The sequence below is a fragment of the Amphiura filiformis genome, chromosome 4 (genome assembly GCF_039555335.1).
Source record: "Amphiura filiformis chromosome 4, Afil_fr2py, whole genome shotgun sequence".
Classification (NCBI taxonomy): domain Eukaryota; kingdom Metazoa; phylum Echinodermata; class Ophiuroidea; order Amphilepidida; family Amphiuridae; genus Amphiura; species Amphiura filiformis.
This window is the reverse complement of record NC_092631.1, coordinates 68,827,142-68,854,107: the sequence shown is the minus strand read 5'-3', so window position 1 is coordinate 68,854,107 and position 26,966 is coordinate 68,827,142. Positions and strand designations below refer to the sequence as shown.

Here is a 26,966-nt window from a genome sequence, read left to right as displayed (position 1 = left end):
AAGGAAGTCTCCGGCAATCATAACATTATGCCTTATATGTTAGAAAAATAATTATCAAGCACGAATCACATTGTTTTATTTAAAACAAACTCATAGTGACCATAAAAACGAATAAAACAGTCGGCTCTCAACACGCGATATTCAAAATTCCCGCGCCGAAATTGTCTAAGTGCAATGACGTAATGGTTATTTGTGTTCAATTGTCGTCATCCTTCATTGTATTACTGGGACGTCATTGCACTCGGCGCCCGGGAATTTTGAATATCGCGTGTTGAGTAACAGATGTTTTTATTCGTTTTTATGGTCACTATGAGTTTGTTTTAAATAAAACCATGTGATTCGTGCTTGATAATTATTTTTTTAACATATAAGGAATAATGTTGTGATTGCCGGAGACTTCCTTTAATCTTCCACATTAGGGAGTGGTGAATTTCAAATGGGGTTACCTGAATGGGTGGCTCCATTTGAAATCTACACCCCTGTGTAGAAGGTTAAGGTAATGCCTTCCATACAAGGTGTATGGATTTCACCTGGAATAGCCCAATTCACACATCAAAGTTGATCTATTCTGCTGCTGTTATATTATCATAGACTTTCACTACATCTGAATGTTCTTCTATCTTTTGAATAATCTGTGAGACTTTCTCTAGATTGGCACCAGACACCTCCACCATATAGTTTTGTACAGGCATGTATTCTAGTCCAGCAGATTCCACCACATAGGACTTGGTACTCAGGTTTTCCTTGACAGCCTTCACTTGATTTAGTTCACAGATGAACTGTAGAAAGAGAAAAATAGAATATTAGCAAGTTATTCAATTGAGCCAGAGTATTTTGTGATACTAGCATCCTTTTTTTATGGTATGTTGAGCAGATATCCACAAGAAAAGTTTATTCCCAAAATTTAATCTGATTCCGATTTTGTGTTTGCGAGTTTTGCATGATTACAGGTCTATTACCTTGCTTCACAAGCCACTGTGCTGTAATTTTGTTAACAGAATATAAATACAAATTTGAAGATATTTTTGCTAAGCAAATGAATCTACAAGAATTTTTTGGCACACAAACATTATGTAACCAGATGGTTTCCAGTGGTATAAAATCCAACTTTTTTAATAAAAGTGGGATGAGGCTATGGATCACGAAATGCCACTTTAACAATTACAAATACGGTAATACCTCAGGGTCAAGGTCAGTTGGTTGGATTCACCATCCTTATTGGTAGAATCTTGCACATCCTCATTATAGCTCACCATAAACACATTTCCACCATCCTACATATCACTCTTGCACATATTCATTAGATAACTCACCATAAACACATTTTCACCATCCTCATTGGTAGACTCTTGCACATCCTCAGCTTCCACTTCAATTGCAACTTCTGTAGCCAGGTCAAGTGTCAAGGGTTCACTAGAAGGGTCACCTTTCACTCTCACAGCTCCTTTTCTTTCAAATGCATACATAAGTGAACCAGCACCCTCTACGGAAGCCCTGCATAAACAAAAGAATTCACATTACTCTTGGCATTAAAGTTCATCTGTATTGGTATACCGTAAAACCTTGTCTATAAGCATATATAGTATTTTTGATGAAAGTTAAATTAATACAAAACACACATACATGTAAATATGCCAATACAATAGATTGGTCTTACAATAATACTTGTTTGTATAAGCTTGGATCTGTAATTTATTTCCTTGGTGATAAGGACAGGGGTGGAATTGGGATTAATTTGTCTACACCAAATTTGAGTGCCTTATTGTGAAAGGTGGGAGAAGTAAGGTGTCCTGATAATAACTTGGGTGGAAAAAATGTGATGGAATTCAGGCACAAGTCAAGGCTATATGAGTGTAGGTTGGGATTTTACCATTTACCTTGAATTCCATATCAATATGTGACGTGATCAATCAAAATCAGTCGCAATTCAGAAATATTGATTTTCAGATACAGCGAAACAAAGGAAATAATTTCTTTTGTTGCCTATTGTTTTGGAAACACTTTAACTGTTCATATCTTTAAAAATAAATATTCTATTTGATTTCAATGGGGTTTTCTATTTTCTATGTCCGATTTTAGGCTGATTTTGCTTGATCACGCCACATTTGTACACTTTGCGGTTGGATAGTTTATTTCATATCAAAACAAACTTTGCTTTTTTTTACTTACCCTGCATTTTTCACTAATTTCACCATTTCTTGTCTAGTCCTTTTAGGGCTGTCTGTCAGGATGTCAACAAGGAGTCCACAGCCACCTGGACCCTTGATTTCATACAACTGACTGATATCAGGAGGTGCTTTGTTCTAAAAGAAAAAATATGTTGAATGAGACAGATTTTCAATGTCAAAGTTTACATTTTTTCAGACAAAACAAGTTGAAGGTGAATAAAAGAAGAAACCAAACCCATACAACAAATGACACACTGTGAAGGGCAATGCTGAGATTACTTGGTTGTGATTCAACTAGCATGGTTTACCCTTTTTCTAAAAGCAAATTAAAATGAGGCACTTAAAACAGATGCAACATAGAAAATTTCATAGGGGAGTTAATTTAGAGAGGGGAGCTAATTAGGTCATTTACGGTACTTCAAATACTTCACAGCCAAAATTGTCTTTCCAGAGACAGTATTTCAAAGGCTCTCTTGAGGAATTCTTTTATACACAGTCAGGCGTCATCTATGCAGGGTTTTAATGATTTTAATAATTTTACAAGATTTACTATACAAATTACAGTGGCATCTCCAGGGAAGAGCAGAGGGGGCACTAGCCACATGGCAGATCTGCAAAATTACCTCTCAGACCACCATCCTTAAACTTTTTCAAATCCTAGATATGACTCTGAACTAATTGCAAACATTTCATTTAATTTAATTTCAATTCAATTTTATTTATACACAGGAAAGCCCAGATCTAAAGACTGATCACAGAATTCCACTTCTCCAAAGTGTTTTCTCAATAGTACACAATTGTTGTTGACTCAGGCTTTGGATAATCACAATGAGTGTTAGCCAAATAATAACTTACGCCCTGGGCATTTAGCTAATTTAGGTATGTAATTTCGACGTAAATTGAAAAATAATCTACAAATACACACTTACTGCTTGCTTAATGACATTCTCTATAGTAGTCTTGGGCATATCTTTTGATGTGGCAACTTGGATGATATAAGCTAACTGTGAATTCAATGCCGGATTGGGTCCACCACCCTCTGTAAGAGAGAATGATAAATCACAAATACATCACCTGTCTGTCATATTCAAATTATTCTTTAATCTCACTATACTTTGAATCAGCTGGAGATCGATAGTAACTTATGCAGCCCATACACGATCAATTTGATTGATCAATATTGGGGACCCTAGATGCAGGATTGGATACAAAATAATATTACTCTTTGATATTATTGAAGAGATCTAATAATCTAGTTTGATTTTATTGACGGTTGGACAATAAAATCACTATTGATGTTTGTGTGTACGGTGCACAATGGCAGATTTTGTATCCATTCTTGTATCTAGGGTCTTCGATATTGATCAATCAAATTGATTGTGTATTGGCCGCATAACATAGGTGCCTATTTTGATGGTCACAGCGCTACTCCTGCCGGGCATTACACATCCGCAAGAGGGTGGTATGTCGGCACACTTACGGTGCAACTGTAATAATCCTTCATATAAGAAGTACCTGGATAAGATAGGTCGTACATAGTTCAGATTCGGAAGAAAATGATGTGTCGACATTTTAATACTCTTAGTTAAGTCCACGTGTTTTCAGTGCTACTGCCCTCTCCTTTGGAGAATATGCCATTCTAAAAGTAGGCTACACAGACAGTAGAGGTGGGAGTCGTGTGTAGCTATTCAACAGAGAAGGAGCTAAGACCATCACTGTGAAGTGAATTGGTAATTAAAGCTGATAGTTAACTATGTAGAAGTTAACAGGTTTCAAGATGGCATGATTCTTTAGGCAGGAGAAGTACACTGAGAACTCGTCTTATTAAACATTAAGGCTCGGGCCAGGATGATTTGCACATCGATCCTGAATGCCCATCGTTAATAAAAGAGAGGTATCTCGACAGTAGTAATAAAAAGAATGTCTTAACGTCTTTCGATCAAGTCACACGTTTGTCTCTTCAGAATCAAGATAACCGAACCCAGATGGATTGTAGGCCCATTCGCGTATCTCTTAAAATAATGAACGTACTTCCATTTCCTACAGGATAAGTGGACAACTACGAATCCCTACAGACTGGTGCCCAATTTGGGGCCTTATTTTGATTTTGGAGCAGAAGTGTGTATGAGGAATGGAGCAGAATTGTGTTGAGTTTTGAAACTCATGAACTTGGAACATGACGAAGAGGAAGAAGAAGTACCGATCAAGAAGCACCCATAAGATGGTGTAGCTAGCATGCTAGGTAAGCGATATGACAAGTTATGAGTAGAGTGGCATTGTGGCAAATAAATATGTTGATTTCTATGAAATGTAGAAAAAATTTTTTTTACTTTATGTAATGCATGAATGTTTATAAAATGTTATACGTTACGATTTTATATTTGGTCATGTCGGTGTAGAAAAATTGCACTTGACAATCGGAGTGGCCTCTCTGCGAATACATTAAGTAGTTTTCTCGACATGCAGTTTTAGTATCGCATGCGCATTTACTACTGAATTATGTTGCGAATGTCATACTGCATAGTCTTGCGATTATTATTTTCAGTTCTTTGTTCAAGTATTTCGTGCCCAGTTTGAGCGCATGCTGAGTTGTTTACTGTTGCACTTTCGCTTCGTGTTAATAGTAATTTTTTTCGTAAGTAGTTGAGCGGTTTTTCACGCATCCTCGCGATATTTTATATACTAGTAATTTTCACTGTAGCGGTCAATCTATCAATTATTTATAATTATGTCCGTGTCATACCCATTTTGGATGCCCCATGGGGCTCGTTATTTACTAATAATTATTGGGTCCGAACAACATAAGTTAAGCGCATTACATAATCCTTTTGATGGTCACACATCAGTCATTGACTGGTTCCAAGATTTTGAGGATTGCCTCCGTACGGTATACATTGGTGACACTAATATAGTAGTCCCCTTTACATTTCGCGACCATTTGAAAGCTATTTTACCTGCTCGCCTTAAAGGTGAAGCGTTACAAGTGTATAAGAATTTACCAAAAGATGTTAAAGATAGTTACCAACATACCAAATATATAATGTGTCAAGCGTTTCAAAAAAATTGTGATCATTGCTTCATACTACACCCCCGCAGAGATGCCCAATAGTAAGGTCAAATCTCTTCCTCAAGCCCGCCCTGGTCTCAGTTTAGAGGAATTGTTGCGCAAGTGGGCATGGTGGCAGGGCTTACATGCTTAGTCTCAAATTGACACTAAGCGTCGCTGACGTGCAAACAAAACAAAGCGAAAAAATCGGCCTAAACATGGCCCTTAAATTCAAGATTTAGAAAACAAAAGAAATAAGGAAAAGGCAAAGTAATCATAGTCATACAAAGGCTGTGTGTCACCTCCCTCATGAGTTAAGAGAAAAGGTGTGTCCCTCTTGTGTGTAAGTCACCTCATGTGGTTTCATAACTAAGCATTACTTTGTTCCATAGTAAATATTCCTTGTAACATCTTGTTTTGTGGTCAATATGTTCGCGTGGTACATCAAGTTGACTTCTAGCATGTAGTGAAATTGCACCATAAATTTGTGTCATAGTATTATACGTTCGATCAATACTTTTTTAAATATTTTCAATAAATTATTATTTGGCACATTCGGGTCTTGTACTATCATATGTCTTAAAATTGGTGCTAGTGTTGCTAAATGTCTCGGTGTTTCTAGTAAGTGAGAACCATGGCCTGGGTTTCTCACTACATTGGTGCTAGAAGCCCCAGTCACAATTACTGATGACAGCGCCTGTTTTCTGCGATGGCCCGTTTGCATGTGTTTAGAATTTGGTACAAATGATTTCTTCTCTCATTATATATCAGGAGTGTTATAAAATATTGTACAATCTTGTTTAAATGTTACATTATAATATTGTTTTCATGTGTTTGACAATAAAGCTTGTCCCCACTGTCATTATGTGGGCCATGCATGGATGTTTTAAAAGTTCCATGTTTTTAGGTTGTTGCAGTAAACAACAGCTGCTCATGGCATTTTTGGGTCAATGGGTCAACTTCTATAATTTTGATGTTTAATACTACACCTGATAGGAACCTATCATGGGCCTCATCTGGTTTTGCATATTTTGCAACCTTGCCATATAGGTAAGGCATTTGAACTTTGTGAACTTTATAATTTTTGCCAGCTCTTTGCTTCAAGTTGCAGCTATAAATTTGTTTTTGGTATTTATGTTTGATTGTTTTGTTGTTACAACTGCGTTTGTTCATGGTCTATGTTTTGAAATATATTGTTCGGGTATGTCGTTCACTTGATATGAGCGCTCATCAAGTTTTTGACATCCCATCAAATTGTGGGAATAACAAAATCTTAACACGCCCAAAATTTCATGAAGCCAGTTTGCAGTAAAGTATACGTTTGTACATAACCATCCAACGTGAAAAAGTGTACAAAGCATTTATAATTATGTTACTCTTAGTATATTATCATATGTAGTATTTTACAGATTACTTTAAGATAGTGTTTGAAGCAAAATTTGTTTTTCAAATTCTGTATAACAATTCATTCTTACTTTGGCATATACCAAAGCAAAAAGTTTTTTAGGTCATGTACTTTGATCTGAAAAATCCATATTATTTTATAATGTGTTTTAATAGACAACCACTCGAAAATTTTTAGGTCAGTCAACAAGTTTCGGTGTGTGGTGCCACGTTTCCCACCAGAAACTTGCAACAACTTCATCAAAAGGTTGATGTGAGTCCGTGGGTCGTGTTCAGCAACCCAACTGGCGCCTTTGTTAAGTTCAACCATTCAGGTTTTAACTTTTCCATTACAAAAAGTTTCATGGTGTAATCCATCAAAATGACAGCCTGAGATCCGGTCTGATGTGTTCTATATAAACCTAAATCACCATAACCTGATTATAACTTTGTCATTTCTTATCTTTAACCTTTACTTTTGGCAAATTTTAGTTCCCAATATGTGTACAATTCCCAGATGTTGTTTCATTGATGTAGTTCTTGAATTGTATACATAGAGCTACCTTAAACATCAATACATGTTTTAACATGAATTGGTTCAGTACTATAACATACTTATTCTTTGTAACCTTATATAGTTATGTAGTGTACATTAAGATGGAGTAAGTTAAGTTTTTTTGTTTCAATCTTGCCACAATAGAATATTGTCAGGTGCCACATTTCAATATTCAAATACATGATCTACTCATGACTATGTTTTATGTCATATTAAACTACTAAATTTGTGCATGTGTGTTCATCTATATCTCCAATATATGTATCTTTATTATTTTCATTACGCTGTTGGTACCAAGACAAGAGCCGAGCCTTCTGTGGACAAATCATCTTCAACGCCCAGAACATTATAATCATTTTATGTTCAGAGAGGTAATAATTTGTCCATTACCTATCTCAAATGTAACACAGCGGAAACTGTGTCTTCTTCTCTTCCATCATGCCTACCTTCTCGTCCAGTTTACAACGGAAAACTGTGTACAACACCCAGAACATTAAACAAACTATTTTTAATTGTTGGGTGTATATGTATCCTTGGCTGTTGGTGCCCTTGCTCACAACTTGTTTTGGTGGCATCTTGAACTCTTCGGTCACAAACATTTATTGCCTTATAAGGACAGAAATTGCCTTAATAGTCAACTGTGATCCGCGATGGATTTTTACAATATCAATACAAGCAAAGCTGTGTACGTAAAATGTTTCTTCTTGTCGCGACTTACAGGACTCATGAAAGAGGTCACTGCTGTCAGTCAAACATTATAGGAATTGAAATTTCTTCAGTTTGGTTTCACGCAAGGACACTGTGTTTATTTATAGTGCTGCAACAGTTCAGCGAACTTTCATAATGTAAACATTGGTTGATAACATTCCTTCGCGTACCCTACACTGGAATTGACCTTTGCAGTCGCGTGCCAGCCACACGTCAGAGATTCTTCAGTAGCAGTCAACCATCATGCAGAAATTGAACTATTTGTTTTTCACATGGTCATATTGTGTTTTCTTTCAGGTGACACACTCAGTGATAAGTCGAATCTAATTATGTAAAGACAACTGCCAGGTACACCAAATTAATTGATTTTCTTTCCTCTTTTAAATTGGAGGACCAATTTCCTCAGGCCGTGAAGTGATGTAATAATCCTTCATATAAGAAGTACCTGGATAAGATAGGTCGTACATAGTTCAGATTCGGAAGAAAATGATGTGTCGACATTTTAATACTCTTAGTTAAGTCCACGTGTTTTCAGTGCTACTGCCCTCTCCTTTGGAGAATATGCCATTCTAAAAGTAGGCTACACAGACAGTAGAGGTGGGAGTCGTGTGTAGCTATTCAACAGAGAAGGAGCTAAGACCATCACTGTGAAGTGAATTGGTAATTAAAGCTGATAGTTAACTATGTAGAAGTTAACAGGTTTCAAGATGGCATGATTCTTTAGGCAGGAGAAGTACACTGAGAACTCGTCTTATTAAACATTAAGGCTCGGGCCAGGATGATTTGCACATCGATCCTGAATGCCCATCGTTAATAAAAGAGAGGTATCTCGACAGTAGTAATAAAAAGAATGTCTTAACGTCTTTCGATCAAGTCACACGTTTGTCTCTTCAGAATCAAGATAACCGAACCCAGATGGATTGTAGGCCCATTCGCGTATCTCTTAAAATAATGAACGTACTTCCATTTCCTACAGGATAAGTGGACAACTACGAATCCCTACACAACCATGTACATGTAAAAGCACTGATGTCACTACCAAACTCACAGCTAAATGAAGTATGCCATTGGGCTATTCCAAGAGTCACTGGCCCATTTAGGTAACCCCATTCCAAATTCACACTACCTTTGTGTGTTCCATATTGATTTCAAATGGAATAGTCCATTCTCTACTACAATACAAGAAATCTTAAAATGCAGTGTTTGATATTCTTTTTAATAATAAATGTGAGGTTACTATCAGCTAAAGCAAACTTTTGCTGTCCAATTGATGAAGCACAACTGGGTATATTTTCCAAATCTGATTTTGAATTTTACCCTTCCATGGGGGAGGTGTAGAGTTCAAATTGAGTCGCCTATTCAGGTAACCCCATTTGAAATTCACCCTCCCTGTATGGAAGATTAAAATTAAAGTCATGTCTTCCATAAGAGGGTGTACGGATTTCAACTAGACTAGCCCAACATGATCTTCCAAATATGTGTCAGCAGATTCAAATCAACAATTTCACATCAATGATGACATTCTCACACTCTAGATCTTTGCGACGGATGCTGGGTTTACTAAAATGGTTACCGGTACTCTAACTGTGGGGAAGCTAGGCACATGTGCTTACTATCGAGCCCTTTTGAAAACATGAAAATGTACCAAAGTCTGGCACTTTACCAACTGAGCTAATGGGGTTGAGACACATATTTGCAGGTTTACATGTTTGTATTAGTGTATCGATAATTTGCTCAAAACACTTTACACTTTTGTGGATGTGGCGGGGCTCTTCATGTTTTAAAAGTGCTCGATAGTAAGCACATCGCTAACTATCGAGTAAATTAATGACAGGGTAAAGTTTAGGGTTTGGGTTAGGGTTAGGGTAAGGATTAGAGTTTATAACTTCGTTATTTGGTTTTTTGACAAATGACCCTTTGGACTATTAACCCCATGAGAACTACCTGCCGATTGGCCAAAAAGTAGTTTTCATTATCAATTGGCCCAATCAGTAACAATGCAACATTGTTAGAATAATTTCACCATGCAAAAAATTGGGGTGAAATATTTGCAAAGCTCCATTCTGATTGGTGATTAAAGTAATGATATCATGTAATTTGCCAATCAGAGGCAATGTTAGATCGGGAAATAGTGCTCAGGGGGTTAACATGTAACCCTTTTAGTAGCTTCTACCTTGACTCACTCACCTTTAATAGCTTGCTTTATCAGTTTGGCATACTTGGCAAACAGTATAGACCTTTGATGATCTTTAGCCCCTTTAGTTGCCTTGATATTTTGCCACTTGCTATGGCCTGCCCACAATGCTATCTGTGAATGGAACTGTCTGGTGTGCTGTAGACATGGCATAGGTGCCACAGAATTATGTTGTGTCATTGCACATGTTGCACAAGTAGCAGCTCTCTGTGCACCTGTCCTTGTCAGATACTGGCAAGCCACATTGTTCAAATGTCTGATTTGTTGATTTTGATTGACTTGATAAAATTGAGTTCTCGACAAGGTACTAGAGTTGATTTGATTGGATAATACACACCTATTTTGTAACCTAGAGTTGAATTGATTGGCTAGTGCACACCTATTTTGAAACCTAGGTATAGAGCGATGACTCTGCTGGATACAGCGAATTAGTGGAAATGCCATTGTCTTTGTTGAAAATCTGAAAGGAAAAGAGACAAACATGTTGAGTTACATTGGGTACTGCATTCTAATATAAACAGATTTAACAGACAGAACTGTGGAGTCTCATTTTACTGGTTAAAGGTGCAGAGTGGGCCAATTGTAAGACATCGGGTTTTGTACATCACATTGTGGCTTTATCACCCAACCATTCTTAACCCAAGTTTTGAGTTAAATTGTTTTGCACTTTAGATTCTACATGTAGAAGCAAAAATGTCTATCACTGTCACAATGGCCTTCTGGGGTAGTATAACCTAGCTACCATGTTTTTGTTCCACCACCTGAATGAAACATATCCAGGCCTGAAATGTTATAGTGTAATGCATGCTTTTTATTTCCAATCCACAATTTTATCAAGGCACCCTTTACACTGGACCCTGTCATAAGCATTACCCACTCTCTTTAAAGATATTATCAATGTTGGAACAGTATTTCTCAAGTTTTCTGGCATACCGGGGTGGGGTAGCGCGTAAGGGGCAACAATTTATTTTGACGATGAGTGAGATTTTTTCTCCTTGGCAACTTGGTGTGAGAATTACAACTTTGGGCATGAGATTTTACTACCTTAAGGGCTGGGGTATGAACGTTTGGACAGTATTTATTTTGGGACATCAGAGCACATCAGACATATCGAATTGCATTCTGAATACGAAGAATGTCATTCTGATATCAAATAATTTTGACTTTTGAAATTACGCAATTTAATACACATTTTATGGCAAATCATTAAAATTGATATTTTTGATATTTAACAGTACTTGAAGTAAACTTTATAAATCTGATGATTTATACTTAAAGTGTATGTAGGTGGGTTGAAAAGCCGACGGTTTGAAAATTTTGACCTTTCATTTTGAAGATATGGATTTTTTTCCAAAACACCAAAAAAAATTAGGTCTTTTGGGAAAAAAATCCATATCTTCAATATGAAAGGTCAAAATTTTCAATTGACCGTCGGCTTTTCCTCCCTGCTACACACACTTTAAGAATATATCATTATATTTATATAATTTACTTCGAGGACTGTTATATATCAAAAATTAAAAAAATATCAAATTTTTATAATTTGTCATAAAATTTGTATTATATTGTGATTTTCAAAAATGAAAATTATTTGATATCAGAAAGACATGCTTCAGTATTCAGAATACAATTCGATAGGTCTGAGGTGCTCTCATGTGCCACAAAAATACTATCGAAACGCAATAACGCGCTCATTTTAGATCCCTTAACATGAGAGCATGAGTCTCAAACTGAATTCATGAGAGGGAGACAGCCCTGCCTCAAAATGTGAGACTCACACTGAATGTGTGAGACTTGACAGTCATGTTTAGTGTTTACTCTATCATGTAACTAACATCATTGGCGACATCATTTACATTGTATGGAATATAAATTACATTATTGCAGACATACATGTAGCTAGTCACATGCTGTAATGTTTTAGTAGTAAAAACCAGGTATTCTACATAATGGCGCCATTGCACCAAAATGGAATCAGCCAAATTTGTTGTGTTTGTAGGTCAACTGAGCAAATTCGACATGAAGTCATAATCATAATTATGACTTTAGGTTCCCATTAAACTCAATGTTTTAGGGTTGTGCAATAATTATGTGTACCCCTGGGGTGGTGAATTCTCAGTGGTCTGCCAAAAATAGCTTACCCATCCCTTTGGCTGTGCCAAAAATCTTTGCCCCCCCTTTGATGTGCCAAAAACCCTTTGCCCCCCCTTTTCGATGTGCCAAGAAATCTTTGCCCCCCTTTTACACACTAAGATTTTGGGGAACCCAAATTAAAAACCTTAAAGGTCTGTGACCCGATCGACAGCATCATCCCCCCGACTTTTCTCATTGTTGATGAGTTTTTGGTATCATTTAATAGATTATATTTTTCTCATTACCATCCTGAAATTTGACGATCCAATTTGATGTATTTTCGAGAAATCAAGAAACAAACAGGCTATACTGGTAGCCACCTTCAACATTCTGGGTAGGAAAAATGATTCCGTGAATAAGAGCCGTTTTACTCCCATGCCAATGTGCACGAACGGAAATAGGTTGGAAATAATGAGGGCGCTATAATGATAAACGCTTAAAACAAAAATAAAGAAATACATAAGGGATGAAATAAATACAAAATAAGACCTTATCTTGTTAAGTATGATACGAGGAATATGAAAAAAACTATGAGAAAAAATGTCCCCACTATAAAATTAATTAATTAATTAATTAAAAATATTATAAAAAAAAACATTTTTTCATTAACAAATCCTAAAATAAAAGATATTAAAGTGTAAAATGTATGTGATGATAATATACAAAAGGAAATGTATCAGGGTAAAATTAAAATAAAAAGAATGAGATATTTTGTCACAAGAATGATGAGCGTAGTGGTATGGCGAAGCACTCGACGGGAGTGTTGTTTCTGGATGCCGGACCACAATGCAATTCATGCGTACCAACTTTATTGGCTTACTAATTGTGCTAATTATTCACTTTTACGCTGAAAATGTTCTCGTTTTCTCACATAGATGCATAAAGGGGACAATATTTGAAATTGTATGTTACAAGTTTGAAGACAATCCATATCCTAAACTGATAGGGTTACCCCCATTTAAATTGTCTTATCATATAATGCGAGCGCAGCAAGCAGGAAATTTTGCATATATATTTGAGCATGTTCTTAATGTTTTCCTACACCTTTTTAGGGCCTAATTATAGTTCTAAACGGTGCCCAAAATATCTGCGCCAAAAATTGCTTCCCCCCCCCACCTTTTGTCCTTTCGACCCTATAATTCACCACCCCTGGGGCACACATAATTATTGCACATAATTATTGCACCACGCCAGATGTGCGTAGACTGCGGAACTCCGTCCTCAATGATAGTCAGTCATTTATCTTTTGGTCATTATTATATTTGAGGACTGAGTTCAGACAATAGCTTGGGATTTTTATAGTGGGGCAGAGGTTTACTATTGAATCCTTTCATGACCACTGAAGCATAGTCAAGTCTGCCAAGGACACTCTGCATGAATTGAAAGACCATGTCACTCTCGACAAAAGAATGCATGCATGTCAAAGGTCATACGACACCACTTAAGGCCTATGTCTATGAATGATGTCTGAGTTGTGCGTTGCGTCAATGCACACAGTTGAGGAGCGTTACTTTATCATACACACGCTCGCTTCCATGTGATTATTTTGCGAACATATCCGATGGCTCCTGAAAAGGTCTATAGTCATGACATGAGATAGTCTGACTGAGCCTGAGGCTGAGCCTGAGCTCATGCCATCATCCCATGAGCTTGAAATTGAAGTTGAACTTCAACTTGCTGAGCCGGCTGAGTGTACGTACATTGTAAAGTGAGTTTAACTTTAAGTTTAAAAATTGAAGTGACTTCTGCTTCTGATTCTACTGAAATAACAGTCTAATAATAAAACAGAGTCCTTAAAACATGTAGACACTCTGTCCAAAATTACATGCCTCCCGATATTATCTACCACTGAAAACTTAATACTAGACTTTAAAATTTAAGCTTACTCACCTAGTGCCGAAAAGTGCTATCCCCATGCGTAGGATAAGTTCATAAGTCTGGCAACTGCTACGCATGGTCATTTTGTTCCGACATCATCTAATAGATTTTAGAGAGGTCATAATAACTTAGGCTATTCCATGGAGCTGTAAGGGGCACTTTACACCACTACGTAGGACAGGTAATTAATATTCATGAAGTGACATCACATGCTGGGAGCTGCTGGGGAAGGAAAATTTGTTTAATTTTTTTAAAATCTTCAATTACAGTATACTGCAAAAATGTTCGCATTTATTTCATAATTGACTTTGAACTTACCACAGGAAACAAACTTGTTTTATTTTATAATTGACTTATTTTACCATAAAATGTCCAGAGTGCCCCACCTGACAAAATATGAAAATAATGAAAGAGAGAAGCTTCCTGACAAAAAATGAAATGAGATTGAGGACTAGGGGAAAGGAACCGAGCCACCAAAATTCAACCTGATCATGTTCCAAAATAGTGTAAAATTACGAAGACTGTAGAAAACCTGGTAGTACTGACACCTTAATTTCGTATAGCTATCCCTATTCATCAGGGATCAGGCCGGGCATATGCAGGGTTTTTTTTGGAGGGGTGTGATTTTGAAAAAGTGGACTTTTTTCCAAAGGGGCGATTTTGTGAAAATAGGGCTTTTTCCCACAATTTTGTAGCTTTTTTTTTTGCTTGCAAATTGTGATATTTGGGGACTTTTTCATACTTTCGGGGTACCCAAATTGACAAGATCTCCAACTCATGCATATACTATATAATTATGAGCCCGGGGGCCATTGGGTCAGGCCAAGACTCCCGAGAGGGGGGGGGGCAAGCAATTTTTGGCTCACGGGGTAGTATCATCGGCCCCGGGGCCATGCCCCCCACTTTGTTGGTCAATCGGGGGATTCGGGGGACTGAAAACGTTAAAAACGTCAAAATTTGCTCGACAGACTTGCATTCGGAGGAACTGAACAACCTGGCCCATGATGTGCTGCGCATGCCACTGAGACCCATAGGCCTATTTTGTTACGACATGCTCTGTCACCCGAAAGAGAGACCCCTTATTTTTCCATAAGTTTGATCTGTCATCCAAAGACCCTTATTTTTCAATTTGCCAAACAGTTTCATTTATCACTGATTTTGTTACTTATTTTGAAAAAAAAAAGAAATTTGAAGCCAATTAGAACTGAATTCGATGTTCGACTTGAGGTTTCTGTGGCGCTGTTTCGGCTTTCACTCATAGACATACCACCTCGTTTGTCTGGGCTTAAAGGTTCCATTTAAAAAAGGTCACGTTCTCACCTGGCCCCTTATTTTTTACATTTTGCTCAGTCTCACCGAATACCAAAAATCATGCTCTCACCCAATGACCCCATATTTTTTTACATTTTGCTCTCACAGAATGCCCCTTACTGCGAAAGTGCCAGCCCTACACCTATATCCATTTCATATTTTATTTATTTATTTATTTATTGGAACATACACTTTTGTATCAGTGGCACACGCCTACCCAGCGGTGCGTTCAAAAACAACAAATATACATTATATATAAATAAGAAACAGAATTATAATACAATGGAATATAGGCCTACATGCAAAATTATGGCCTTAGTACAAAAAATTAAAGGAAAAGAAATTGCCTGTCTGAACCCAAGTTGACTTGAAATGGGTCCTTAGCAGGAAAAATAAAACATAATATAAAAAAATAAAAAAATACAATTATATTATATACTGGTATGACATGACAATTAATGGACATTAAATATCTTTCAAGACAGAGGATCTCAAGGACCATGCACGTTTTAAGTAACTTTTACAAAACATATCAAAACAATTGTTGACTTGTACATTCTCACGGTCCCATGAGGTTCCCAACATAAGGCACAGTTTCACATCTAAGTCCCCGCCATAAAGATTTGCCAGAACATTTCTAAGTTCTGTTCCGAAAGAGTACGCTCGAGCTCGGAGAATTCTTCCGAACGAATAGCATTCAAGGCGGTGCATGTAAAGAGGAAATGGCGAATATCTTCTTTATCATTTTTGCACATGGGACAATTTTCGTCCATACCTGCATTCCAGGAATGAATTCTACCATTAAGGGGTAGAGTGTTAGACCGTGCCTTAAATTTGAAACTTGCTCCTCGGAAATCAGTTTTTTTTTTTTTATACTTCTCCAGTCTCAATTCTTTCTTATACAAAACATAGTCATTAAGAGAAGATTTAGCTTTAGCGTTATCATACCAAGTGCACTCGTACATTTGTTTGTTAGCTTCTTTAAAACACGTTTTTGCCCAGTGTGGATTTGCCGTGGAATCATACCCAAAAAGATGGCCTAGATCGCATTTATTTAGAGCGGATCGGACAGAAGACAGCCATTTAAATCTAATGTGATCGATATTACAATCAAGACTTAATAAGGTATTGAACAGTAATTTTGGCCAGCGGTGCATGTCCATACAATTAAGGCGCGCATAGAAATTTACCTTGATGCGATCTTGAATAGAAGCAATTGATTCCCAGCCTAAGTCCCCGTAAAGAGCGGCGATAGGGGTATTACGAGAAGCCTTCAGGATTGATCGCGCCATTTGTGTTTGAAGATTTTCAATACGTTTGGCATCCGCTACATTGCAAATCCACACTGCGCTAGCATAATTAATACACGGAAGGGCTAGAGAGCGCCATAGAATATCCCCATAATACACTCTATTAAAATCATCTTGACCATCAAGAATTGACTTAATATACCCAATAATTCGATTACCCTTTTAATGACTTCCGAAACATGTGTATGATCGGACAAATTGTTGTTTATGTGAACACCAAGATATTTATATGAATCGCAGGTAGAAATGGTACTATCTCCTAACTTCCAAAGCATGTTTCTGTCCTTCCTATTGGATTCTTTACCTATGATCATAACGTTTGATTTGTCATAATTAAAACCAAGCCGCCAGGTGCGAGAGAAAGACGAGGCGACGTCCAGCATTTTTTGAAGTTCATTTGCATCATTGGCAATTAATACAATATCGTCTGCCCAGAACAAACACCCTATTTCTACATCGCAGACACGCACACCTAAATTACAATCTTTTAAAAGTTTAGCAAACTCATTTATGTAGGCGCAAAATAAAATTGGGGAAAGCACACAGCCCTGTTTCACGCCGTCAAAAAAAAAAAAAAGTCTGTATCAATATCCCCAAAAGTTACTTTGGCTTGAACATCAGTATACATACTATCAATGAGTTTCCAAATATTGCCTCTTATGCCTAATTTCCAAGCGATGGAGAGAAGACCATCTCTCCATACCGTATCAAACGCCTTTCGGAAATCAAGGAAGGCCAGGAAGGTTGACTTGTTTTCAGCCAATCTCGTCGCAGCAATACTCTTTAGTGTGAAAACGTGTTCTTCACACCTGTGATCCTTCCTGAACCCACCCTGAATTTCTGAAAGAGCGTTGTGATCTTCTAGAAAATTGGATATAGCTTTAGATACAATGCGATTAAAGATCTTTGACACGCATGATGTTAAAGTAATACCTCTATAGTTATTAAGATCTTTCTTGTCACCTTTCTTGAAAATTGGTACAATAATGCCTTTGTTCCATTCCTTTGGAATGCTTTTTAATGTGACCAACCTTTTGAATAACATATGAAGAGATTTTGCTAGGCAGTCTCCACCATTCTTAATGAGTTCATTAGGAATCGAATCTAGACCAGGCGACTTATTATTTCGCGCATCACTAATTGATTCAATCACATCGTCGAGTTCTATCTCAATATTACAGAGCGTATCATTACCAACTTCGTCGCTACTATCATAGCTAAGATTCCTAAGGTACATAGCATTACATTTCATGTCATTTGTGAACTCCTCTTGATGCAAACATTTATTCATTTTACCCAAAGAATGAAAATATTGAAGCACAGTTTGATTCATTACTTTACGGTCATTTGTTACATTACCAGAAGTCGGAACTTTCAAAGCATAAATATGATTGGTTTGAGTTTTTGGCCCGCGCAAGTTTTTCCAAAAATCTCTACTTGATGGACCACCCTCTTTGGAAATCTTGATACTACGATCAATTCTCATTTGCGTTATTCGATTTTGAATAAGCTGTTTAGCCTTTGTCTTCTTATCAATATAGTCTTTCCAAAGCGCATCACCTTGATCTCTATTATCAGAACCTGAAGAGGCCCACCTGCGGTGAGCTTGCCAACTACGCTTCCTGTCCTTAATGGCATTATCAATTGTCTTGTCCCACCATTGTTTCTGCTTACCATTATGAGTTTTCACACCAATTGTATTATTAGCTACTAAGAGGAGCTTATCTTTCCAACTTTTCCATAGGGAATCAGGATCTTGAAAAGAATCAACATGCCAATCATTAAAATGCGACTTAATCTGGTTCTTATATTCTGAGAAGTCCTGATCTTTTTTAATATCCCAAACAATTCTTTTGTTATGTGTCTTATTCTTAATTGGCTTAATACAAAATGTCATATTCAGGAATAATATGTTGTGATCACTACCAATATTAAATTTACGATCTTCATCCACGATCATTTCGTTAATACAATGATATGTACTATCTGAAACTAAAAAATAGTCAATTGTTGAAGAATTAGGGTGACGAAACCATGTAATTTTCCCGATACACTTACGGGTGCAATTTACAATTGTTAAATCGGAGTCATCCCTAAAATTAATTAGTTTCCGACCATTACTATTAAGTATCGGGTCACCAAAAGGAATGTTATTCCCAATTCTGGCATTGAAATCCCCATTACAACTATATGGGGATCTTCGGTTTCATTAGACTCTTGAATTTTTATAATCTCAGAAAGCAGTTGATTATACAGTTCTTCAGTTAAATTGGAATCTTTTCCTTCTCCTGGAAAATAAGCACAAGCTACATACATAAATGAATTGGTACCAACTTTAAGTTTTACCCATATTGAAGTGCCCCCCCGGCCCCGGCATTGCTTCGGGTAATCGGGTGCATGCTGTATACCGGTCAAAAAGTTTTAACTTTAAAGTTGCACCTTGAGTGTACAGCTCAAAACGAAAAAGTTACAAAGATGCTTCACAAGTGATTATAAAAAATTTCAAGCACAAAAGGAACCCGGGAAAACGATTTTTTTTAAATGTAGGCGTAATTTCAATTCTTAATATTCATATGTTTGGAATTTTTGATCGTTTCTTTTTACACAAATCAATGACATGACATCATGTAATTAATATTCATATCCTGAAAATAACGGCTGGAGTATAAAAACGGGCCAAAGTATTTGTGTTTATGAGGAAAAAAACGACTGAAAAACAACAGAATAATACACTAAATATAATTTTGCAACTTAGATATTTTATCATTTTCTGTTTTGATTAGCATTATAATTTGCATTACAGCAAAAACGTTTTAATGGGATTATTTTGTGAGCCCTTTAAATTTTCTCACTCAAGTAAAGCAATCAATCAAAAAATCCACCAATCAGAGAGCGAATATAAAGGTCAACGAACTTTATTTGTATCACATGCGTTTATTGGCAGCGCGTCCGCCGGTATTAAAACAAAGGTGAGTCGATCAATTTTCCGTGATATTTAGCCCGTATTTTTATCGAATCGAATGAGATAAATGACCTTTTCTCTACAGATAATAATTTTTGGTGATTTATAGAAACTGCAGATCATTTCAGAAATCATTAATTGAGCTGTATAATAGCGAAAATATGTCATCGAAAATTGATTGTTTGTGCACGGGAATTGGACTGTCATGGCAGCACGTGTGTGTAATGGGCGTGTTGCATTGTGGACTCGGCTCACAGCCGCATGCATCACAAAATACATTCCCTGTTCATGTATTGATTCTTTTATTGTAAAAAATGTTAAGAGATTTCTAAATATCCTTTGTTGTATCTGTATAGACATGTTTGTGAGTAGGTATGAAACAATTTAGTAGGCAAAACGTTGAGAAAATGTGTGATTTTTAATTAGGGCTTGGATTCACCCCGGGGGGGGCACTCGAATTTTTTTTTGGTAGGGGTGCCACCGCCAGTTTCGAACTTGAGGTCTAAGGAACTGATCGGCCAGCCAAAAGGAGGGTCTAGGGAACTGATTGGCCGGTCAAAAAGGGGGGGTCTTGGGAACTGATTGACTGGCCAAAAGGGGGGTCTTGGGAACTGATCGGCCGCCAAAATCTGAAAAATCTCAGAAACTAAAACCTGCAGGCCAAACCAGGGTTCAATTTTGTTATGCTTTTTGCCACAGATTTTCAAGGAATCGATTTCACTTTGAATTGTGCATTAAATTATTAATCAGGAAAATCATTAATGCAAAATAGGTCTGGTTTGGCCCATTTACGATGGAAACCTCAACAAAGCAAAACAGCATTCAAATCAAAATTACTAGACCCTGTAGACCTACAATCTATGCTATTAGCCTACTGATAATTATAGCAGCATTACAAAAGCCCACCATAAAAACAAACCCACAAGAATTATTTTTTTCAGTGCCGAATAGAAAAACATTTAGACTACATTGAACTGTCATGCTTCATACCATGAGATGATTGAGTGAAGTGTGCAGAATTTGACAGCCATTCCACTCCCGATTTTACTAGACCAGTAGATCGTAAATTACCTTTTAATTCATTGTTTATGGAGAGCTGCAAGGATGTGTACATAATTATTAAGGTACTTTTCCTCATATTTGGCAATTTTATTCCAAAAAGAGATCTCAAAATCATTTATTTCTAGCTAAATGTTCACCAGCTGGACTCTCGCGATCGGCATTGCTGCAATGTTTATTTATTATCAGTCAACCAGTGTTGCCACTACTAAAGGAGCCCAAAATCCCACCCAAAGTTCACCTTATTCCTTACAATGTGTTTCAATGGGGAAGAAATTAATGGAAAATTTCCTTTGAAGTTTTTGGGCTCGCAAAAGTAGCTTTTGGGTCTGCTTTTGGGCTTGAAATAGTAGGACAGAAAACACGTCTCTCAAGATGCCGATGAGAGCGGAAATCGATGATCTGAGGGTCTATGGAACGCTAGAAAAATTTTGGGGCTTCAGAGCGGGCAAACAATGAATTCAGAGGGTCTAAGGAACGGCCAGTGGCTCTGAAAAAGGGGGTCGTCGCCGGCACATACCCGTATAGCTGGGAAATGTGAGTGCCCCCCCCCCCGGGGGATTCACTTGGTCCGACTCAAGGTGCATGATTGATGATCAGGTTTTTATTTTTTTATTTTTAAATCAGGGATGTAAGAGTTCCGGATATCGCCGGAAATCCGGCTTTTACGTAATTTTGCAAAAAATTTCCGGCCATGCACATTTTCTTTGTGCCTGAAAAAATAAATAAAAAAATTAAATGTAGAAAAATAAAAAAGTAAAACGACTGGAATAAAAGTCTATAAAGACGATCTGATAGTCTCTTATTGTCTCTGTATTTTGATCGCTACAGTTGTAACAGGTTGACATACGTACGTATCGTTCATATTGTAGTCAAAATGAGGAATGTGATTTAGGCCCCTAACAATCAATTTTGAGTTTCCCCGTCACATAATTTCTGAAAACAAGTGAGGTAACCTTTTCATTACATTATTCATTATTCATTATTTTTCTGCCTTTCATTACATGACCAACACGCATGTAAAATGTGTTGTTATTTGCCGCTCACTCACTTGAAGATGGATGTTTAAAGCCCAAATGAGATTCAAAAAGTATATTAAAGGGCAGGTCTATTATAATAGCAAAAACAACATCATATCATTGGCAAGCTAATATTATGAGGACAATGAAAATGACTCCTTTTTTGAGAAAATAAGACGTTTAAAATTGATATTCCACAAAAACCAACTTAAGCGATGAGTTCCTTCGAACGAGACAGATTTGGCCTAGAAAACCGGTGACGTCATGAAATGAGATGTGCCCGCTGTGAGAAAAGGGACTATAAACGCTCTCAATGGACAAAACGTATACATACTGTTGCTGTTCACAGAAAGAAATTCCAAATTAAGTACCGGTATTACAAATTTCATGGTTTTTAAACATATGGATAAAATCAGCCGCTTCTTTTTTATATATTAGACAATTGTGATATTACAATTCATATGTATATCAATATCATGAGAAATATTAGGCCTAAAAAATAAAGACATAATTTGAGCTTAGAATTTCATCTGAGACTAGCATATAAACCGTGTTAGTCCACAAACTCATGTATCTGATTTCCCTGTATATTGCAATGCTATAGTTTCAGTTGGATGAAATATTACAAAGCAAACGCATTAGTAACAATTACTGTGTGGGCTTTGTTCCCGAAAGAGAACAATAGCGTGCATATTGTTATGCAGCATTGTTATGGTAAGTGATAGTACAACTCATTGTTGCTAATGTCAAACTTGTCAAAGTGATTGTGATTGTATGATGAGAGCACGATAAAGTGTCCGCTTCATTTACCTACGTCATCAGTCAAACGAGGGAAAACACATACGCTTCAAACGGGGGAAGAACACGCACGAGGCTGAACTTTACCCACACAATTTCTCCTTTTTCAGGAGAAATACGCACAAAAAAATTGCAACAAGTGTCAACTTGTAATGTAATAATTATTCTCTTCGAATAGAGATATAACTTATTTTTGCTATAGACCTGCCCTTTAAAAAAGAGTCTGCAAAGTTGACAGCAAAATGTATGTTTTGATTTTGATTTTCCACAAAAATAAAGGGATATATTCATAATTTTTTTTTTTGCAAATATTTCCAGTTTTTATCGGTATTTTTTGGAAAATCACAATAATGAATTCAAGTGAGGGTCAGAAAATGAAGTGAGGGCGGGTGACGGGAAACTTAAAATCGACTTTCCTTGGCCTTACGGGAGGCGCGAGTGAAAGTCCGCCATTACGCATTTTGACCGGAGTGCAGTGTCCGATTTACAATTTTTTTCCTACCTGCACTGGTGCATGTAGCCCAAAATTTCTACATGCACAGCAAAAAGTGTGCATGCACCAAAATTAAAGCAAACATAAAATCACATTGAATCACGATCATTGTCAGTTAAGCTTGTAATAATATTTACGGCTCACCTGTCAGTGTCATTTTTATGCCGATCACTCGCCCCTTCACTCGCCGATTTCTCAGCCAAAACACTGGATGCTGTGGCTTCATCTGTTCTAGAACTAGTTGCCGACGAGGTGCACGATTTCCAGAATGATGCAAGTGTTTTTGAGCTATTTCCTTTTTCCGTGCGTAAACAAATATTTCCCACGGTTTAAATTCCGGTCCTTTTTTTTCCAATGAAATGAAAATGACACTCTTCTACATGTGCGAGGGTATCGGGAATTGGTGGCATATGATGTCACATTACGCTAGCCCCTCTAAGGGAAGTCATAGTCTCGGACCAGACTGTATGTGGCTATCGCGAATGTTCGTTAGGATGGATGAGTATCAGACCGATGCAAACTGGCTGTGTAGAAGACTAGGGAAGTCAATGAAAAAAAGTGACAGTTCTCACGTGATAGGGGTATCGGGAATTGTCAATTGTGGGATTTGTGCCAGCCCTTCTAATGAAGTCAGAAGATGTTGCGCTAAAAATAGATTGGGTTTTTCCCAATCGGACTGACTGCTTGTTTACTTTTGTATATTGGCCTTGTCATATCGCTAGCGCTAAAATCGTACATGCACGCAGTGCAGGCAGGTAGTGAAAAGCTGCATGCACAGAGGGAATGTTACATGCACTGGTGCAGGTATGCAGGTGGTAAATCGAACACTGCGCGGAGTGTTTGTGTGTGAATCAGCTGATCAAATATGACAAATAGTGAAATTCAAGTTGCATGAGAGCATTATAATGAGGTCAGCTAAAATTTATGAAAGCTTATCGCAATCATGGAAATCATCGATAGACCTGCCAATGTAAGAAAGATTGATGCTACTGTACGCGTTAAATTTAAATAGGAATGCATGAATGGCTTGAATCAAAAGACGATACATGCAGCATGTGTAGTGGATTTTACTATTCGGACGTGAATACTGCCGGCGAAGCGCTGTGTACTGTTTGCAAATCATGAAATGTTCCTGAGCAACAAGTTTTCAATAGGATTCAGAAGATAACCCCTGCCCCAGAAGATAACCCCTGCCCCAGTAATCCCAAGCTAATTGAGGAGGATGTATCATATATGAGGAGCACGTGTGGCCGAGTGGATAAGGCGCCCGACTCATAATACATAGGTTGTGAGTTCGAGCCCCGCTTGTGCCAACGTGTTGTGTCCTTGGGCAAGGCACTTTATCCTCATTGCCTACTTGGGGGATGTGGTTGGGTTGGATTGATGTTTGTATAGTTGTTTGTTTCAATGTTGCAATATTGGCGCTGATTAATGTACAATTCTAGCAATTTGACCTGCGGGTCACGATTAGAGTTTGAAATAAAACCAATATAAAAAACCAATATAAAGAACTCAGTCTTCAAATAATTTTCTGATAATTTTTAATAAAAGAAAATACAATTTAGCTTCCTTGTGAAAATTCTACTGACAAACCTTTTTTTTTAGTACTAGTAGTAGTAGCAGCATTTCTTTGATTTCCAACCTTGAATATTAACAAGTAATTTTAGGGGCTATAACTTTTTAATTTTTTGTAATTTCATGGGTTCAAACCGTTACACGGCTTACAAGCTTACTGACAGTGACAGCATGTATTTTTGTTTTGTCTCTTTACAGTACACAATGGCCAACTGTAAAACACCAGTCAGCATCCTCCAGGAGTTATGCGCCAAGAAAGGCGTAACCCCCGTTTACGACACAGTAGGCCAAGAGGGTGCTTCACATCAACCAAAGTTCACAATGGTGTGTACCGTAGGCAGTACATCGGGCAGAGGACAGGGACCAAGCAAGAAAGCCGCTAAGCAGGCTGCAGCTGAAGAAATCTTACAGAAATTGGATGTTGAAGTACCACAGACAGACGGCACCAGAATAGAAACGTAGGTTGCTTTGTGTTTCTCAGTTGCTGTTTTTTAAAGCACTACCTTACATGGCAGGGGGTGCTTGCATTGAAAAGGAGATTGATGCAAGAAACAGGGACAGGTGCATGAAAACCTTAAAAAATGGGTGGGGGGATACAAAAAAATTCCAAGCATGTTTCAACATATTATTATTAACATAAAAAATAGTTATATTTGCCCTTCCATGTGGCAAAGTTGGTTAATTTTGAACATAAACAGCAAAAGGAAAAGCAGATGCATGTAATTGGAGTCGTTAAGGTGGTACTACATCCCCGATAAATTTTGTGACTAATTTTGCATTTTTCTCTGCACACTGCTAACAAAAGTTTATAGGGGCATTGAATCCAATCACTTCAAGACAAGTAGTTCATTATGTGTTTTAAAAGAAATGAGGTACATTCTAGCGTTACCTCATTTCTTACCATAAATAACGTACCGCTTGTCTTGAGTCACTGAAATTCCAGTGTAGTGACTGGATTCCTTGCCCCTACAACATGTACATAACTTTTTGTTACCAGTGTGTAAATTATTTTTTGAGAAAAATGCAAAAATAACCACAAATTTATCAAGGGGTGTAGTACCACCTTAACCCCTCCATTTGTGATATACATTACCGATGGCCAGTGTTAGCTATGCCATAGCTTCACTCCTTTGGATGCACATTGTAAGAGGTATTAGCATTTTATTTGTTGCTAAAAAATAGATTTCTTTGGTAGAGCAGACTTCCCTATCTTACTCTGATCAGCTAGTAATAGGCAGTACTCATAACATCGTGAATTGATATAGAGTAGCTTACAAACATTTTGGCGCACCACCTACGGGAACCGCTCTTGGTGTATTGCATGTCTGATGCACGCTTTTGTGAATTTACGCATGCATAAGTTAGGACTTTATTGACACACGCAGTAACAAAAACCGAATATTTCTCACCTATTACAAGCTGATGATAGTGTAGGTTGATGTATGCTGCTGTCTTACATGATTTGACATCATGCTCTCTGCTAGCCATCCATAATCCTGCAATATTTTGATTTCAGTGGTGAGGCTGATAACCCAGTAGGTGAACTTCAAGAGCTAGTCACATACCTTGGATGGAGGCGGCCTGAGTACGAAGAAGAAGAAGAATCAGGACCACCACATGACAGACAGTTTACCATCAAAATCAAAGTGGGCAAATTTGAAGAACAAGGTGAGGAAGTGAAAGGTACAGTTTAAATCTTTAATTCGGGGGGTTCCCAACCCATGGGTTGCAAAATCACCAGGGCGTGTGAGGCAACTTTGCCCTGGGGTTGTGAGTGATCTGATTTTCAAGATACGGGGTTGCATTCCACAGAAGGTTGGGAATCCCTTATCTTACTTGTTCAAGCATGATTGAAATGCAGTCAATGTTTTGTTACTTTTACTAGGTACAGTTTGTTGTTATCTATTCAATATAGTAGCAAACTCAATCCCTAAACTGAAGGGACCAAAATATAAGTTACGCACAAGCGATGGAACAAGATGGTAAATAAGTTCCCCAAGTTTCTGTACAAGTTACCAAGACAAATAAACAGTTGGTGCTTTGATAACTGGAATAGCAACAATAACACAAGGCACCGATGCATGGCGTATTATCACGATTTACTCCAAGTAGAGTTGAGTATATGTACCATTTTTCTCTTCCTTGTCAGGTGTGGATAAGAGCAAACGATTGGCCAAGAGAGCAGCTGCCAGGGCAATGTTAGCAACGATTAAAGCATTACCACCAGACACAGATCCAGGACTGGCTCTTGCTGCAAGCGCAGGTGGTATTCCACCAAAGAGTAAAGCAAAGGTAAGGCAAATTGGCTGTTATAGTTGAGATCCATACTCCCCCTATGGAAGACATGACGTTAATCGTCCACACAGGGAGTGT

At 37.5% G+C, this 26,966-nt stretch overlaps 2 protein-coding genes across 2 annotated transcripts in view; one reads left to right on the top strand and one right to left on the bottom strand.

The window, feature by feature from the left end:
• Positions 1 to 355: 355 nt before the first annotated feature.
• On the bottom strand, positions 356 to 14,205 carry LOC140151288 (translational activator of cytochrome c oxidase 1-like). The gene is made up of 6 exons (XM_072173571.1): positions 14,079 to 14,205; positions 10,049 to 10,515; positions 3,098 to 3,207; positions 2,170 to 2,303; positions 1,314 to 1,494; positions 356 to 779 (listed from the first exon to the last, which is right to left on the bottom strand). The coding sequence occupies exons 1-6, from the start codon at positions 14,147 to 14,149 to the stop codon at positions 564 to 566; spliced, it is 1,179 nt and encodes a 392-aa protein (XP_072029672.1). The 5' UTR covers positions 14,150 to 14,205; the 3' UTR covers positions 356 to 563.
• A 5,283-nt stretch (positions 14,206 to 19,488) lies between these two features.
• The window catches only part of LOC140150342 (double-stranded RNA-specific editase 1-like), a 34,582-nt gene continuing 27,104 nt past the window's right edge, over positions 19,489 to 26,966 (top strand). Inside the window, exons 1-4 of the mRNA XM_072172350.1 lie at positions 19,489 to 19,656; positions 24,792 to 25,051; positions 26,110 to 26,261; positions 26,743 to 26,885. Coding sequence (XP_072028451.1) covers positions 19,504 to 19,656; positions 24,792 to 25,051; positions 26,110 to 26,261; positions 26,743 to 26,885 — 708 coding nt within the window. The 5' untranslated portion in view covers positions 19,489 to 19,503. The remainder of the gene's footprint in view (positions 19,657 to 24,791; positions 25,052 to 26,109; positions 26,262 to 26,742; positions 26,886 to 26,966) is intronic.